General features: G+C 36.7%; 1 protein-coding gene across 9 annotated transcripts in view; it reads left to right on the top strand.

Annotated features, from left to right (window-relative positions):
• COL19A1 (collagen type XIX alpha 1 chain) overlaps positions 1 to 16,042 on the top strand; it is a 191,583-nt gene that overhangs the window by 31,045 nt on the left and 144,496 nt on the right. For all 9 annotated transcript variants that reach the window (XM_063389432.1, XM_063389431.1, XM_063389436.1 and 6 more), the window contains 5 exons: positions 6,261 to 6,384; positions 6,770 to 7,045; positions 8,804 to 8,884; positions 10,999 to 11,124; positions 11,583 to 11,645. In XM_063389432.1, coding sequence (XP_063245502.1) covers positions 6,261 to 6,384; positions 6,770 to 7,045; positions 8,804 to 8,884; positions 10,999 to 11,124; positions 11,583 to 11,645 — 670 coding nt within the window. The remainder of the gene's footprint in view (positions 1 to 6,260; positions 6,385 to 6,769; positions 7,046 to 8,803; positions 8,885 to 10,998; positions 11,125 to 11,582; positions 11,646 to 16,042) is intronic.

Here is a 16,042-nt window from a genome sequence, read left to right on the forward strand (position 1 = left end):
AGAAAACTTAAAATACACAGAACTAGGCTAAACTTGGAAAGCAAACAGCTAATCTGACATGTTTAACATCAAAAGAAGACTGGCCTTTGACATTTTTAGGGCTAGGAGTTCACCAATAATTCCAGTGAATAAGGATACAAAATACTGCTGGAAACCGTAGTATAAAAGTACTTTTCACAGGCATAATGGTTTTGGTATTTCTCTGCCTCTTTCAAACTGATACTTTTCAGAGTGCCCTTTAAAATTTTGTTATCAATACAATTGACTTTCACTTCAAAATATTCCCGAACAACCTGTATATTAAAAGAGTCATCTAATCTATACCTGTTCTGTAAATGAAAGCACAGGCGTGCTGAAGCATATTAAATATTAGGTAAATCCCTCTTCTCAATGCTAAAATAATCTGCAGCTTTGCTTTCAGCAGTACATTTCATGAGTGGGTTGAGCTCTCCCTAAGTAATTAATAACTCTTAAGCTGTCTGAATAGTTTCCCTTGAGTTGCATCATATAATGTGTCGTATGAAAACAACTTGAGGCCTAATGTAACATGAAACTGTATAGCATCTTAATGTGATTTGAGGAAGATAGATGGGAAGGAAATTATTTCTTATTCTGACAGAAAAGACAGCTGTTCTCAGCTTTTATTTGAAAAGAATCTGAAATACACTTTCTAGGCAGGGATTGGTAAATTGTTCTAGTTAGTTGATTCCTGGTCTCCTGTTGTACCAGTCAAGTTAGGTTAAAAACTGAGAATCAAAAATATAGCAATTTGTGGTACGAATATTGATAATAATGTGGAGAGTTTTGTATTTGGTCCACCTGAGCTTTTTTTTTTTTATTTATAACAGACCTGAGTTTAAACCCTTTGCAAACATGAAAAAGTTAACATTTCAGTTTCTCCATCAATGAAGTACGAAATAAATCATTGCCCAACACAGGAAAGTTTTTAAACTAACTCCTTGAGCTCTGGTCACCAAATTATTGTAACATTGTCATGTTACAAGTGACATACCAGGTAATGGTATATGTCAGCTGGAAAAGATATGTCTTGCCATAAACTCTAAACATCTCTCACTTCACTCTCAGGAAATGCAAGTTGGGTCATCTTTCTCTTCTTGGAAGATATACAGCAAGCTGGAGGCTTCATTGATACTTGTAAATACGGAAGTTTGTCATTTACTGTAGTGTATTCCCACTCGATATGGAACAATTAGAGTTCATAAGATTTAAAAATAGATGCTGCTTTTCCATTAGTGCTCTTTTTAAAAATAAAAACAAAAGGTAAATAAAGGATTGCCTTACTAAATTTGATATGGGTAACTCAATGCTGCTTTACAAAGATAGAACTAAAACTGTTTATAGCACAGTGAATACACAGTTAATTCATTCATAATTACTTCTCTCAGTATGCTAGCACTTGCAGTTCCAGCTGGTATCTGTATCTCAGAACTTTTGGGGAAACAAATGAATAAAGAAAATATTTTGCCAAAAACCATTCTATACTTGATTTTTATAAACAGTGGAAAGTATGCACAAATACAGTGGTAATGTTCATGCAACGTTCTTGTAACCGCTCTTCTGGTCACCTCATAATGTACAGTCATAATATACACCTGTTTTTAGGAAAAAATATGGCTACATTTGATACAGTAGAAAGGAGGAGAATGCAGCAAAAGCCTTTGCAATACTCTTTATACATATACTTTGAGTGGCACCCAGTTGTTGCAAGAATGTGTGTTTGTTACCATTCTGGCTGCATCTGCTGCATGTTTCAACCAGTGAAACATTAAGAAATACCTGAATGTATGGGTTTGTAACATATCTATGTACAGTCTAAAACCTTGTAGTGTTGGGACTCTTCCTGCTGGCTGTTATGGTCTCCTCAATTTGCCAGCTGAGTCCTCTGCAATTTGCAGTACATCTCAGTGCAGCAGACGAGGGTGGCATAAATTCAAACCTCTGTATTCAGTTCATATGCTTCAATTCCTGCTATTGTGTTCAGTAGTTTCCACCAAGGGTGTGCTTTGTCTTGAGAACACAGTACTCCATTCATCAACTTTAATTTTTATTATATACTACTTTACAACATGGACAGAGGAAGAGAATCAAACTGTTGAAATTCCACCTAAAGTATAATTTAATCAGACTCTGGCGCCTGAGAATAATTTAAATTGCCCACTCTCAAGCAACACCCAACCCCTAGTGGCACCTGAAATGAATAATTTTGGACAACTAATTTCCCCTGGCATCTGGGCATAAATTCCAGGCATGCTTAGAAGCACCATGGCTTAAGCAGACAGGCATGTAACTCCCACCCAAGTTTCATTGTGACTCAAAGATGTGTGTAGAGGAGCCTAAGCCATTGATTGTGCCTCAATCATACATAGTGAGCTTGGACAGCATTGGATTCAACACAAACCACAGTAGTCATGGGTGCTTTGACTGTAGAAGAGGAAGAGAGCACCTTTTAAATAGCCTTGAAGGTTTGAGCAGTCATCTGGGAAGGATGTCTGGTTTGGTAAGGAAATTAAACAAGAATGGGAGAACTTAACTGTTGTTCCACTGAGAAGGATATTTTCTTTTCATAAAAACAGCAGACTTTTTACTCCCAGGTCTGATGATGTAATTTTGTTCAGACACTGCTGTCCAAAAAGGCATCTGGTTGGGAGATCAGATGCCAAGGATACCCTCGTCTGCTTGTCTGTGTTAATTTGTAAGTTCTTTTGTCTTGTCTTTATAGATAAATTTGCACAGTTACCAGTTGCTACCCATATTCCTGTAACATTATAACTCGCTTAAAACCTGTCATCTCTCTTACTGCTTTGGTGTAGACACCAGGATTTACTGCCCTAAGTTCATGCTCTCTGTTTGTGCTGTGTGTATATCTGTAGACTTTGAGGTGAGCTTGGTGTAGGTTTCCTTCACTCTTTTTGTCTCTCCTTTTCTTATTGTTTTTATACTGTGCCATGTGAAAGGTTAAATACTCTGTGTTGGAGTACTTTTTGGGTTATGGATATGTGGAAAAACTTAATTTTGAATTTTTTGTTAACATTTAATGCTGTTCCTGTATTGTTTTCCCCGGTACATAATATCCCATAAGTTTTCTCCGGTTTAAAATATTTGTAGATGTGATCAGGTGAAACAGTATAGTAAACATTCAAAGAACTTCTGAATTTCAAATTCAATATTCTGTGAAATTTTGGTTTGGCTTTTCTCCTGTTCCAACATAAGGTTTTATGTTCATTTTTCTGTATGATCTCTTATTTTTCCTGTCAAATGTTGTTATATATTTATTGTTTAAAACATGTACATACTTTGCCTATTTTTGTGGATTTTAAACTGATTTTACAGAGTAGAAGACACCATGGTAATAATACTTAAATATCACTGAGGTGTCTTACTAATCATCTGTGCCTAAGTCACTTCAATGCTCAATGAATGCTTTTTTAATCTATTACAGTCACTTGAAGCCATTCAGGAAGCAAGAGCATAGGGGAAAATTGTGTATGGTAGCAGATAGCCTGCTGGTTTTCTGGGTATTTCATCCCATTACTTTTCATGTTCACCATCTAGCTAAAAGTGTTGAAGTGAAGTAGACACTGTGAAGTGTCTACTTTAAAGCACCTGTTAATGATTTTTTGGTCACCAAGGAATCTTCACATAGGTACCAATGAAAACTCTTCTTAAAATAAAGATTCTACTTCTTTATAACTGCATTGTTATATCTCTGGTATATGGTAGTTGTATATTAAATTTGTGCTGTTTGTTGGCCAGATACTGGAAAAGGTTTCCCAAAGGGTTATGAAATAATTTCCATTCTAGATAACTCAAAAACTCAACAGGACAGGACTTACCATAATCTGATATAATTTTCAGGTTGTACCTACTTTAAGCCCAGGGTTAAATCCATTGACCACCAGAAGTACTTTCCTACCTAAGTTAGAATCACAAAATAACTGAATTTGTCCTTGGTCCAATTCTGCTTAAATCTTGCCTCTTTAGTTGACTTCACTGAAACCAGTAATGTCCTTAGGAATTAATTTGATTTTGTCTGCCTTTCTCATTTCTCTCAATACAGTTTTCTTTGTCAGCTCAAACGTAAGGGAAGTTAGAGTGAACTCCTGCTGGGCTGTGTAACACTGACCCATGTCTTAGCTCTTCTTTTATTTCCTGAATGGTTTGGTAAACAGTTAAGGAAGGTAAATTTATATCATGTGTACTCACAGAACCAAATTTATTTCAGAAAATTCTGAAAGAAACACAATTTTAGAAGACTTAATACTGCCATACTGTTGACTGTGGAAGTGTCAGGGAGGCATACAGTAAAAAGCAATGGAGTGGTCAGTGGGTGTGGGTGCGTAGAAAATAGTGCCACCTTGCCCAAAGACTGCTTCTGCTTGTCTTCCAGACCTACAATAACAATCATGGTTTCCCCTCCCTTCATTTGATGAAGACTTCTGATCATTTCTCTTCGACAGTTGTCTGTCCTTTGTCCATTAATGTGAATTCCCCAGTGTCCCCAGTATGGAATTTAGCTGGAAAGTTAATTGATTTTGGAGAGCTAATCAGATGCTCCCACAGCTGGATATCCTGTCTAGCTTACAGCTGAAAGCCTGAGATACCATCTCCTTAGCCTGCCTGGGGTGCAGGAAATCATAGGGCTGATCCCATCTCCTCATAGTTTATTGTTCTGCAGTCACACACTCATGCCTGGTGAAGGTATTTTTTTGATAAATCATGAAACATATTCTTTATGCTATATTTGAAATACAAAGTATGAAATCGAGGCGTAAGTACAGCCAAGCCTATTCTCTTTGGCCTTGCCTTCTGGCATTCCAATGTCTGTAGCTGTACAACAGCATATGGGTCCACTAACAATGTGGGACAGCAGCCAATTTGGTCCTATGGTAAAACAGGAATCAGCTGTGGGAAATAAGCCAGAGAAGTGTGATTCCCACATAAGGGACTTAAATAGGTGCTAGTCCTTAAAGAAGCTCTTTGGCAGGATTTAGGCTTCTCTGCACAGGAGGCATTTTTCCTGAGGTCCTAAGTACAACAGGTTCCAGGAGGGTTGTGGGGCTATTGTTTCATCAGCTGCATTGCTTTGCTCGTTCTTTGCCTCCGCCTTTGTTGCTTGCTTTATTTTGTTTTGTTTTTCAGAAAAGCTTTATAGCACATTGCCATAAAATTGTAATTCCATCAGTATTTTTTTAGAACTAAGCCACATACTTCACATGATTGTGGGAAATAAAATGGAGACAGTTTCTTGCTGTGTGGGGGGTCCTCAGGTTTCCTGAGCTCTGATCCAGGGAGTGCTGTTTTGCAGCATGGCAAGCTGATTGCAAACAGCAATGTGGACACTTTTGCTACTCCTGTGTTGTGTAGAGATCTGTGGTTTTAATTTTCCCACCTCTGTCCTAGAAAATAAATAATTTGAAATGCAGAAGCTTCAAATCAAAAAAGTTGATTGTACCATCCTAATTTATTTAGTACAGAACTAGTGTATATTTAATGGTTACCAGAGTCTGTAGAGTTCAGGTAGGGATTTCACTTTTTGTGAAATACAAACTTTTCAAAGAGTTCATAGAAGTGATGTTGCAGTTCATTCTGTGATATAGGTCAGAATTTTTTTGAGACATCGACGCATCCTAGGTAAGAAAGGAATAACAAAATCAAGCGACAGTAAATCATTTGTTCTAAAGTACCTTTTTTTTTTTTTTTGAGCTTGCTAAAGTCCAACCGTTCTGATGCTCAAGATATCTGAGTCATTGCCCATGGAGGTCACTGGATCAAATCTCTGCTCAAAGCAGGACCAACTTGAAAGTTAGATCAGGTTGTTTATTATGAGCCCTGTCCAGCTGTGTTTTGAAATTGGATGGGGATTATTCCACAAATCCTCTACAAAACTTATTCAAGTATCCCAAACAATAAACTGGGAAAAGATGTATTTTAAAATACTTTCATGTGGGACATTCACTTTGCATCATTTCTTTTTAGGTTCCTATTTATATCAATCACAGATGCTAAAAAACTTAGAACAAAAATTAATTACAAAGCTTGAAATCATTTATTCTTATAAAGAGACTGAATTGTACTTTTGAGAAGAAACACTTCTGAATGCTGAGGCCTATGAATGCATATTAGTGGAAGCAAGTGTTTGGCTTCTTATTTTCACCAGGTGTTATTTCTGTTCATTCCTTTAAAGTAGTGCGTTTTTGTATGCAAATAACAAGAAATCTTTTTACTCCCTCCTGTTCCAGGCAAGTATTTCCAAATGGGCTTCCTGAAGAGTATTCTCTAGTTGCCACGTTCCGTGTACGGCGAAATACCAAGAAAGAGCGTTGGTATATATGGCAAGTTTTAAATCAGTATGACACACCTGAGGTTAGAGCCATCTTTATTTCTTCTTCTTCTTGAAACTTCTTCAAAATTTCTCCCTCTTTTTTTCCCCATGTTATATGTAATAATGGATGTTTCATTAATGGATTTAGGTAAAGTTTGTATGAAATACAGACTGCTCTGAAATAATTGATAATTTGTTGCAGGAATGACAGAAATTTAGCAAAATCTATTCAGTTTAGACTGCAAGACAGAATAAATACGTTATGATTTATAGCTGATATGTATTTACCAAGTTACATAGAAGAATGTTTCATAACGTAATTCTTGCCCAGTGTATGTAGTTTAAATATTTTTTGATATATTGTTTAGTTATGTGCTTCTTTCTTATAACTTTTAAATAACCACTTCTTTTATTTTGTTTTTTCAGATCTCTGTCCTCCTGGATGGTACAAAAAAGGTGGTGGAGTATATGACCAAATCCTCTCAGGGAAATATACTGCACTACACTTTTAAGAGTCGAGAAATTTATCCATTGTTTGATCGGCAGTGGCATAAGCTTGGTATTAGCGTACAGTCAGGGATCATTTCCCTCTATTTGGATTGTAATTTAATTGAGAGAAAGCAGACTGATGAAAAATTCACCATTGACTTGCAGGGGAGGACACTGATTGCTTCTCGTGCTGCGGATGATAAGCCTGTAGATGTGAGTAGTACGAAAGGACAAACAGATAACTTGAAATAATGCTTTAGCCACGCTTTTGCTAACACAGTTGTAAAGAAACGCATAGATAAAATGTTCAAACATAGTCATTATTCTCAAATGTGTATTCTTAATTTGAAGTCCTTAAGTGTTTTTCTCTAAACATTGTTCAGTACTGTAGCATCTGCTAAGACAAAGCTGTTGCCAAAGTAACTGCATAAAACTCAGTCCTGGTTTAAGAAGTCTGCTTTTCTGTATTTAGTTTGGAGAAAGAACCACCAAATTACTACAGATATATTATTGCCATGTTTAGAGATAACTTGCAGTCCTAATTTTTTCTTTCATTTTTAGTAAGATTTATTTGCAGGTTTGTGTCAGTCGACTGTTACTCTTTGTCTGTCTTTGATAAAGGGGAGACACAGAATAACTAAGGATTACCTCTGTATTAGGATTTTCTAGAGTAATTCAGCTGTGAAGAAACAGGGGCACCATTGTTTGTAGTTGTCTCTCCGTTATCCAAAAGGGAGGGATTAGGAAGTGGCCGGAGGTGTGTTTCCTGCAGCCTTTGATGCAAGAAATACCCAAGGAAACCCCATAATTTTCTGTTCTGTTTTCTGTACCAGAGATGCTTTCCTCTGTTTCCTCATGCAGGGAGGAAAGTAATTTGAAAGCGAGTCATTTGAAAGCACAGCAAGTAAATTGAAATCTTCAGGAAATACCAGTTTGTTTTAAGTACATTGACATGCAGCTTCCAGGTTTAAAGCATCTGTCTTGGAGTTTACAGTGACCACCAGAAAGCTTCAGCAATGTTATGTACACTGTAGGGTTCCAGAGGAAAATAGCACATTGTAACTGCAAGCTGCCATTGCAGGAGGAATCATTTTTGTGGGGCACTAAGCACTTTGGCCTGGACTCAGAGCTCTTATTTCATGGAGCCAAGCTAACGCTTTATTTTCTAAGAATTGAGTTCAAGGTTATTTGAAATGTGTGTTCAGTCTCCTCATTTCCAAATAACATGTAGGACAAAGAGCAGGTTTTTTCTGCTGGTTGCATGATATGAGCTGGATAATTCTGAGTGGAAATTGTCTCTTGGGATTTCCACGTTTGCAGGAAAATGTAACAGGATTAAAGCTGATGGAGGCAGCAGAGCAGATCCTGTACCAATGGTCACTTTTCTCAATACTAAGTGCAAGAGGGAGATTAAGAGGATATAAAACTGATGCAGAAGGAGGCATATGAGGACAAGAATAGCTAGTTAGAATTTTACTTGCTTATCATCTCACCCAAAGTCTCTGAAACACAAGCTTTACATACAGAATTTGTGATTTTTGCTCTTCAGGTGGTTTAGTGGCAATACCTAGGCAAAGGTCTGTCCTAAGTAATAGATGTATGTGATAGAGAGTCTGTCAAACCTTTATTTTAGTTTTCTGCAGGGGAAAATTACATACCTGAAAAGAAGGATCCTTGCAGAGGATGTCTACAGGGCTAAAATGTCTGTGTAATATAGCAAACCAATAAAGATGGATGCAATGTAAATGAAAATAAATGAAATCTAAAATGTGATTTACATCAAAGTAATAGACTGCATAATTTGTTCCTTAAATAAGAAGCCATGTAATTGGTTTTGATTTGTCTTTTTCTAGCATTTCAGAAATATGCAGAGGTTCAAAGAGAAAGTTTACTATGGCAAGATAAGAAAAAGCATGCCATAACGCATAATTTTTTATACCTCCTATTAATTTCTTTTGTATTTCTTAATAGATTGAACTTCACCACCTTGCAGTTTATTGTAATTCACAATTTGCAACAGAAGATACGTGTTGTGAAATATCTGCAGACTTGGTAAGTTACCTGTTAAAATTCAAATGTCAATACAAAATAAATTGCTTTAATGTTTCTTGCTAAAGAGTTGTAAAAAAATTCAATAGAGGTGATAGTTTAATTACCTTCTAAAAATGAATTCCATATCTGGAGTCATGATACAGTGTTTTGCTGCCTAAATTAATGATACAGTGGAACATCAGCAAAAGGCACTAGGTGCTGCTAGTGCTTTTTAAATGCATTTCTTAACATTGATTAATGTCTAATTAGTAACTCAAGAAGCCTCAGAGAGAAGGAAACAAATCACTAAGATGACTTGAGAATGGTTTCAAACAACAGAGGCTGTTTCGTTAACAGTTGCACCTTGAAGCTTTATAGATGATATAAACAAGCCCATGAAAGAGTGCATGCCAGTGGAAGAGAAGGAAAATAGGATGGTGTTGAGTTTTCTTTATTTTGATACACTGAAACAGAGGAATGGGTCTTTCATAATTGGCAAGCTATAGTGGTAGGTTGATGGTTTGCTTGATCCTAAAGGTCTCTTTCAACCTTGATGATTCTATGGAATACTTTCTTCTTTAGAATGCACATGCTGATGTGCATATACTGTTTAATATAAGGGAAAACACTGATTTAGTGTAAAGGGTTCGCTTGTCCCTCTTGTTTTGATAGACAAGAATCGGTGCAAACTGGAACAGTAGAACCACAGCTTGAAGTTGTAGATGCAATTACTTTGCTCAATCTAACCCATTAAATAAAAAAACCCAAACCACAAATAGCCTCAGAAAGACATTGTGTTAAACTATTGCCTGCTAATCATAAGAAGTCTGTAAGATGAGGCTCCTCTGTGAAAGTGGGCAGTGCCATCACCACCAAGGTTGTAGTCAGCAAAGAAAACCTGGAGGGTGTAGAAGGACTGATTTCTTACATCCACAAAGAGATAGAGAAAAGTGTACTTGGGCTGGAGAGAACAGAGGAGCAGAAGATGGCTTGGTGCTCAGAAGCATGAAAGAAGCATGATCTAATTTCAGGGGGAAATTTCAATTTTAAATAATGATTAATAGTTCAAATACATTTCTAAATATATTCTTCATAGTAATGCAGACTTTCTCTTGAATGTATAAGCTTATAAAAAAGTGGAATGAATGAAACTTCTGTAGATTCCACTTGGTGCTTGGAAATATAATTTATTGAGCAGTTATGACATAGTAACAAAAAAGCAAGGACAAAACAAACTCTAAGTATATATGAACACAAAAAGCTCAACAATAGGCTTTCTTAATAACATTTAAACAGTCATTCATCTATATAGCTAAAGGCATCATCAGTTTCATTTGTATGTCATGTTTAAGATGAAAGAAATGGTGGGCTACTTGTTGATGACTTTCATATTGGTACTAGCATAACAAATTCTGATTTACTTTTTTACAACTTCCTTATGCATTTTAACAGCTACATTTTCAGTGATTTAAGGGAAGGAATTTATACTTGGGTACAAATTTCTATGCTGAGCAATAAATCCCATGGCAATTTCTCTGATAGAAGGCTCAAAAAAAACCCCTCATTATATCTTAATGAGAATATCTGAAATTTAGCAGATTCTGTTGGTTTGTCCTGTAGGATTTCTTCAGGTTGGCTCAGTTCTCAGGAGTCACAGGCAGGTAAATCTTGGCTTCAGGACTTTTTTGTTTGTTTCCAAACTATGAATACCAGAAGCATTGAACTACAAAAAAAATATTTTTTTTTCTTGGCACTCACATTTCTATTTTGCACTTAGGGACAGAGCGGAGGACAGGATGAGACTGAGAAGTACCATATCTTTTTTTTCCTCCCCATGGACATTTTCTGTTTCACTACTAATTTTGGGAGACTTTATTCCTCTTTATTCCCCTGTCTTTTGGAAGAAAGAAGGGGGACACTCATATCAGTTTTAACTGGTATCAATTTTAGAACAGAAGGATCACAATATCTAGAGTTAATTTTTTTACAGCTTTTTTCTCTGTTTGGAAATTGTTACTTTCCATGTATGTTTGTACAGGAGTATTAAAATGGAAGGTAACTTAAAACTAGTGGTTGTATGGTATTTACCTATTAACCAAAGTGGACCAAAAAGCAGAAAATCTTTTTTTTTGTAGTGCCCACGTGAGGAGAGTTTACTGGCTACAACTGCAACACCAGTGACCGTTCATGCCAGCAAAATATACACTCTTCCAGGGATGCAGCAAGAATCTGCACACAGATGCTACTGCTTTCCAAATAAAGTATAAAGTTTTCCTCTTGCTTTTTAATGCATCATGCTGTTTAATGCTGTTAGATATAAAAACAGTTGAGTTGGGTTTTGCAGTCATGAAAAATATCTTACTGGTTGTAGTATTGTAACGTACTTACATTGTATTTCCCAGTTAAGAAACAGTAAATTTTGGATTTAGTTAATGTAAAGTTAGAGATGTCAAAAAGGTTTAATTGTTTGAATACACACCCCAAAAAATACCATGGTAAAACTGAAAATTATATTTAGGCATTATATTTAGTGTAAATGTTTTTACTTGAGAATGAATTATAGTCTACATAATGTTTGTTTTCTTTTAATACGTCTCCTGGGTGTTGCACTATATTTATTGAGTCATTTGCTTTGTTAGGCATTCATGACAAAGACAGGAAACCTAACCAAATATATTTTAGATCTGCTTTGTTGACTTTTTATTTCTTTTAAATTCAGGGAGAAGCAGGATTGCCGGGCATAGCTGGCTTACCAGGCCAGAAAGGAGAGAAAGGTGAAAAGGTAAAATATCACTTGAATCCTCTATTTCAAGTCTTGTCATTGGCTTACCTTTCTTAAATAGGAATTATATGGATTCTGTTATTCCTTAAAGGAATCTGCCTGTACACACGTTAGATCCTTTATCAGTCAGTGTCTGACTCTGTGTGTGAGCTCCCTGCCAGGCACCTTACAGCTGCTTTGGGGTCACCTCATCAACTCTGTGGAACACACTTTAGCTGCCTGGGAAGCACGTGCCTCCCCTGCTCTGTCACCAGGCCCTCTACAGAAGGTGTGTATAGTCTGACAAGAATTTTTCCATATCATGGGTCTGCATCACTGCTGATGGACAGAATCCTGTGTGGTGGAATCATCCTTGCAATCATCAGTAGGAGAGTATGAAATACGACCTCAGTATATCCTTTGACAGCAGCCATATCTGAAACTTTGCTAATTGTGAAGAGAGAAGAATCTGACATTGGCAATTCTCTAGGACAGGCCAGTTTGTCCTTTCCTTGGGCCTTGTCTGAATTTTCCTGTAATGCTTACCGTGACATTCTTATGCTATGTGGCTTGGAAGTTCCTAATTATATAGGTCAGCATATCAGTTGTTTTCCCTTCATGCTCCATTCCTTAAATTTTGTTTGAGGATGCTGAATTAAGACATGTCTGGCAATGTGTTTTCCATGTACTATTAGAGGAGGAAAATTGAATAAACTGTTGTAAATCTGAGACAAAGACACTGAGATAGGAATTGAGTTCAGGGAATGCAGTGTGGGAGGAAGATGCCTAGAATGTCCTAATCCAGAGGTTAGGATGGAGTTATCCTAACCCAACATCCTACCTGGCAGTACACCATTTATTATGTGATCTGAAATAGTGAAGACAGCCAGGGCTGTTCCTACAACCATAGTGTCTGGCTATGGTTGTAGGAACAGCCAGAGAAGGTTGTATGAAAACAGCCAGAGAAGGCTTATCTACACAGTTTGTTGAAATAAAGAACATTCCTTGGTAGTATATTGCTCCCCACCACAATTCCTCCCCTGCAGTATATATTTCACTTTTGACACAAGCTGGTTTTAGGTGAAAAAAAAAGTTCAGTCATGTTAGTTTCTATAGTCCAGCTAAACCTAGAGGGACTGCTCTTAGTTTTCAGACTTAATCACAAATCAGTTTTGATCCTGAGTGTATTAAACAATTGTCATTTTTTAGTTTTAGCCTATGCCACCAGCATGGGGAGTTTCTTACTGTTTGTTTGGGAAACTGCTCTTCTGCTCCTGACCTGATCCATTTAGACCAGTATTGCAACTAAGCTGGGAAAGCAGACTTCACAAGTTGGATTTTTTAACCATTTAATCTCCCAGCCAATTAGCAGTATATACCATGCTAGGCATAGTGCCTCTAAATAAAGCATGTGAGTGCTTGTGGTCACTTCTGGTTCTGTTCTCCCACTTGTTTTACAAGAACAGCCTCATTGCACGGATTCTCTATGCATGGCACTATCTAGGAATCAATGAACCCAGCTGCACCCAGCAGTTTAACCCAAAGAGAGTATATTGGCATTTATGAATGTCCTTTCACAAACTTGAATGAATCAGCGGGTAAAGGTCAGGGGTAGTACACCAAGCAGGTAAAAAGATACTTAATTTGAACTTTTCTTACAATTGACCAGTACTTATCACTTCCTAGCTTTGCAGTGGTTGGTTTTTTTTTTCTTTTGGGGAAGATGGAGAAGGGGGGTTGGATGGAGGGCACAGTATGACTGTGATCAGGATCGGCTCACTGACCTTTGGGAGCAAACAAATCTTGTGTTAAATAGCGCCTGCCATGGTGGAGCTGAAGGCAACATTCTCTGAGATTTTAATACCATTTTTCTCATTGACTCTGCATTTACGCAAGTTTTCAGTAATACTCATTCTCAATGACGGCCTTGTTACATCAATAATTAGACCTGAAGAGGCAGAAAGGCTCCAGAACATTCCAGACATGTAGGATAAGTGATTTATTGTCAGATTATATAAAGGAAACTAACAGACTCTGGCTGAGTGTCTTGTAATATGTTATACATAAAATAGGCAGCCTCTTGATAACCTTGCTGGCCAGTTACAAAAACAGGTCTTCTCTAAGATGTGTGTGGCTCCTCAGCATGTTTCCCCCTTTGCTTGTGCTCAGCTTCTCATTTCATTGTTTCTTTTGCTTCTAAATCATAACTATAGGCATCCAACTAACTATATTTAAATGTCCTTGCCACTGCAGCATCCAAGGGAAAATGTTAATATTTTACCTTCTTTCATGAGAAATTTCTAATTCCATTGATATTATCTCATTTTAAGCACAACAGTTTTATTTATCCTTTTATTTATCTATCATTTAATTTATCTCATTCTAATTTCTGATTCACTTTAATTAATTGTGTGATCGAATTTACACCTTTTTTGTTGCTATGGGATTGACAAGGAAGTCTCTGCCTACACAGATTCACATTATTATATTCAAGCCCCTCAAAATTGCCTTCTCTTCAGTCTAATGTCATTTTTCCCTGAGTTCAGACTGTTCAGGAACATATAAGCTCTGGCCATATGAAGTATGATAGCTTATAAGCAGTTTTAGACATTTTGAATTTAATTATTAGCTTGTGTCCATTTCATTCCTGTCCTCTTGGCTCATCTTAGTACCCCTGAAGTGGTCTGAGCCAAAATTCAAAGTATATTGCAGGCCCAAAGGAGTGAAGTGCCATATATTCACTGGAACAAGCATTCATGCAAATACTGATATATCTCTGGCAAGCTGTGCCTCTGAATGCACAGGAGCATCACTGATCAAAATTATGCCATTTCTATGAATGACTTTTCTGTTTGTATACCTGGCCTTCCATTATGACTTCATGAGCCCAGTTCTTCACTCAAAACTATTATCTCCAATATTTCGGGCATGAAATAGTTGGTTTGCTTTGCAGGGTATTTTTGCAGCTTCTGCAGCAAGGGAATACCTCCTGTTCTTTAGTTTCTCAGTAATTAAAACAGAAAAAATTACCAGGACCAACTTTGTTTGTTACTTACTAAGTGTACAGTTTGGACTATCCCTACATAATATGCTGTATTATTCTCATGGCAGCTTGATTCTTAGAGCAGTGTATTTCACAAGTTGCAAGTGGACACAAGTTAGGTGGAAGTCTCCTATGATTTTAACACATTCTGACATCTTCTGTGGAGTTGGGTTTTCTCTTCTGCTGATCTGAGTGAGATATTTACTGTGTTTTCTAATTGGTTGCAATTTGTACTACTTCAGCATCATATTTAGCTACTCAGAACCTTACAAACATATTTGTTGTTAGCAAATGTCTTTGGATAATGTTGTAAAGATCCTATTTTGTCCTTAGTATGTAGACATTCTTCAGACAGATAGAATATGGATAACTGTAATTGGAATGATTACATATATGCTGAATATATAAACCAATTTTCTCTCTCAAAGAGCCTAAAAAAACCCCCTGTATTTTCTGCTTTTATTTTTGTTAAGCAGAGTTATTGCCCTTGAAATATCTTGAGATCTAAACAGAATTAAATATTTTGATATAACATTAAACCAATCCTAGCTGTGCTAATAGGTCATTGATTAATGCTGTAAGTGAAGTAGGGACCAAAAAGCCAGAGGCAGATTGCTTTCAAATGTTAAAATGCCTGTTGATGCACACCATGGAGAAATTTATTGCTATTCAACTTCATTAATTTAAATTTTACTTAAGGAAAAAGACATTTAAAAGGCTATTTTGGGATTGGTAGAGATAGGTTTATGCAATGTATTATTGCACTAGGAAAATATTTGTAATAGAAAGATATGAAAAAAGATCTCCTGGAGAACAAGTGAAGTATCTGAACTGTTCTTTCTGCCTCTTTTCCTTGCTAGCCTTTCTCTCCTGCTACTCTGACTTTCCTCTTAAAATCCAGTCCACTTGATTCCACCTAAAGCATATCTATTGTACAATGCAGGTGGGAGGATGGTTCCTTTCTGCCCCAGTCTTTGTTGCTGTGGTTATTGATAGGGACCTAGAAGCTGGAATTCAAGAAAAAGAAGAAAACTGAGCAAAATACAGCTGGCTGTCAGTTATGACAAAGTCAGCAATTGCCAGTATACTTAGTAAAATAAAGCCTTACAGTAAGCAAAGGGAAAGACTTCATGCTTATCAACCTAGGAATTTATGGATAGTCCTACTTACGTTTTACCATCTAATCATCCAAGTTATCAAATAAAAAAGGGAAAATCTCATTAGGAACACAACATTTTTTTTTCTTATTAAAATTTCTGAAATGTGATTGTCTTTTTTACTATATTTGCCATTCCAGCATTCATCTCGGTCCTGAGTTTAAGTCTTCCTGAGGAGTAGAGATGGTGGCAGCAAGTCCTCACCACTCTGAGGTGCT

This window comes from Prinia subflava, chromosome 2 (assembly GCF_021018805.1).
Source record: "Prinia subflava isolate CZ2003 ecotype Zambia chromosome 2, Cam_Psub_1.2, whole genome shotgun sequence".
NCBI classification, from domain to species: domain Eukaryota; kingdom Metazoa; phylum Chordata; class Aves; order Passeriformes; family Cisticolidae; genus Prinia; species Prinia subflava.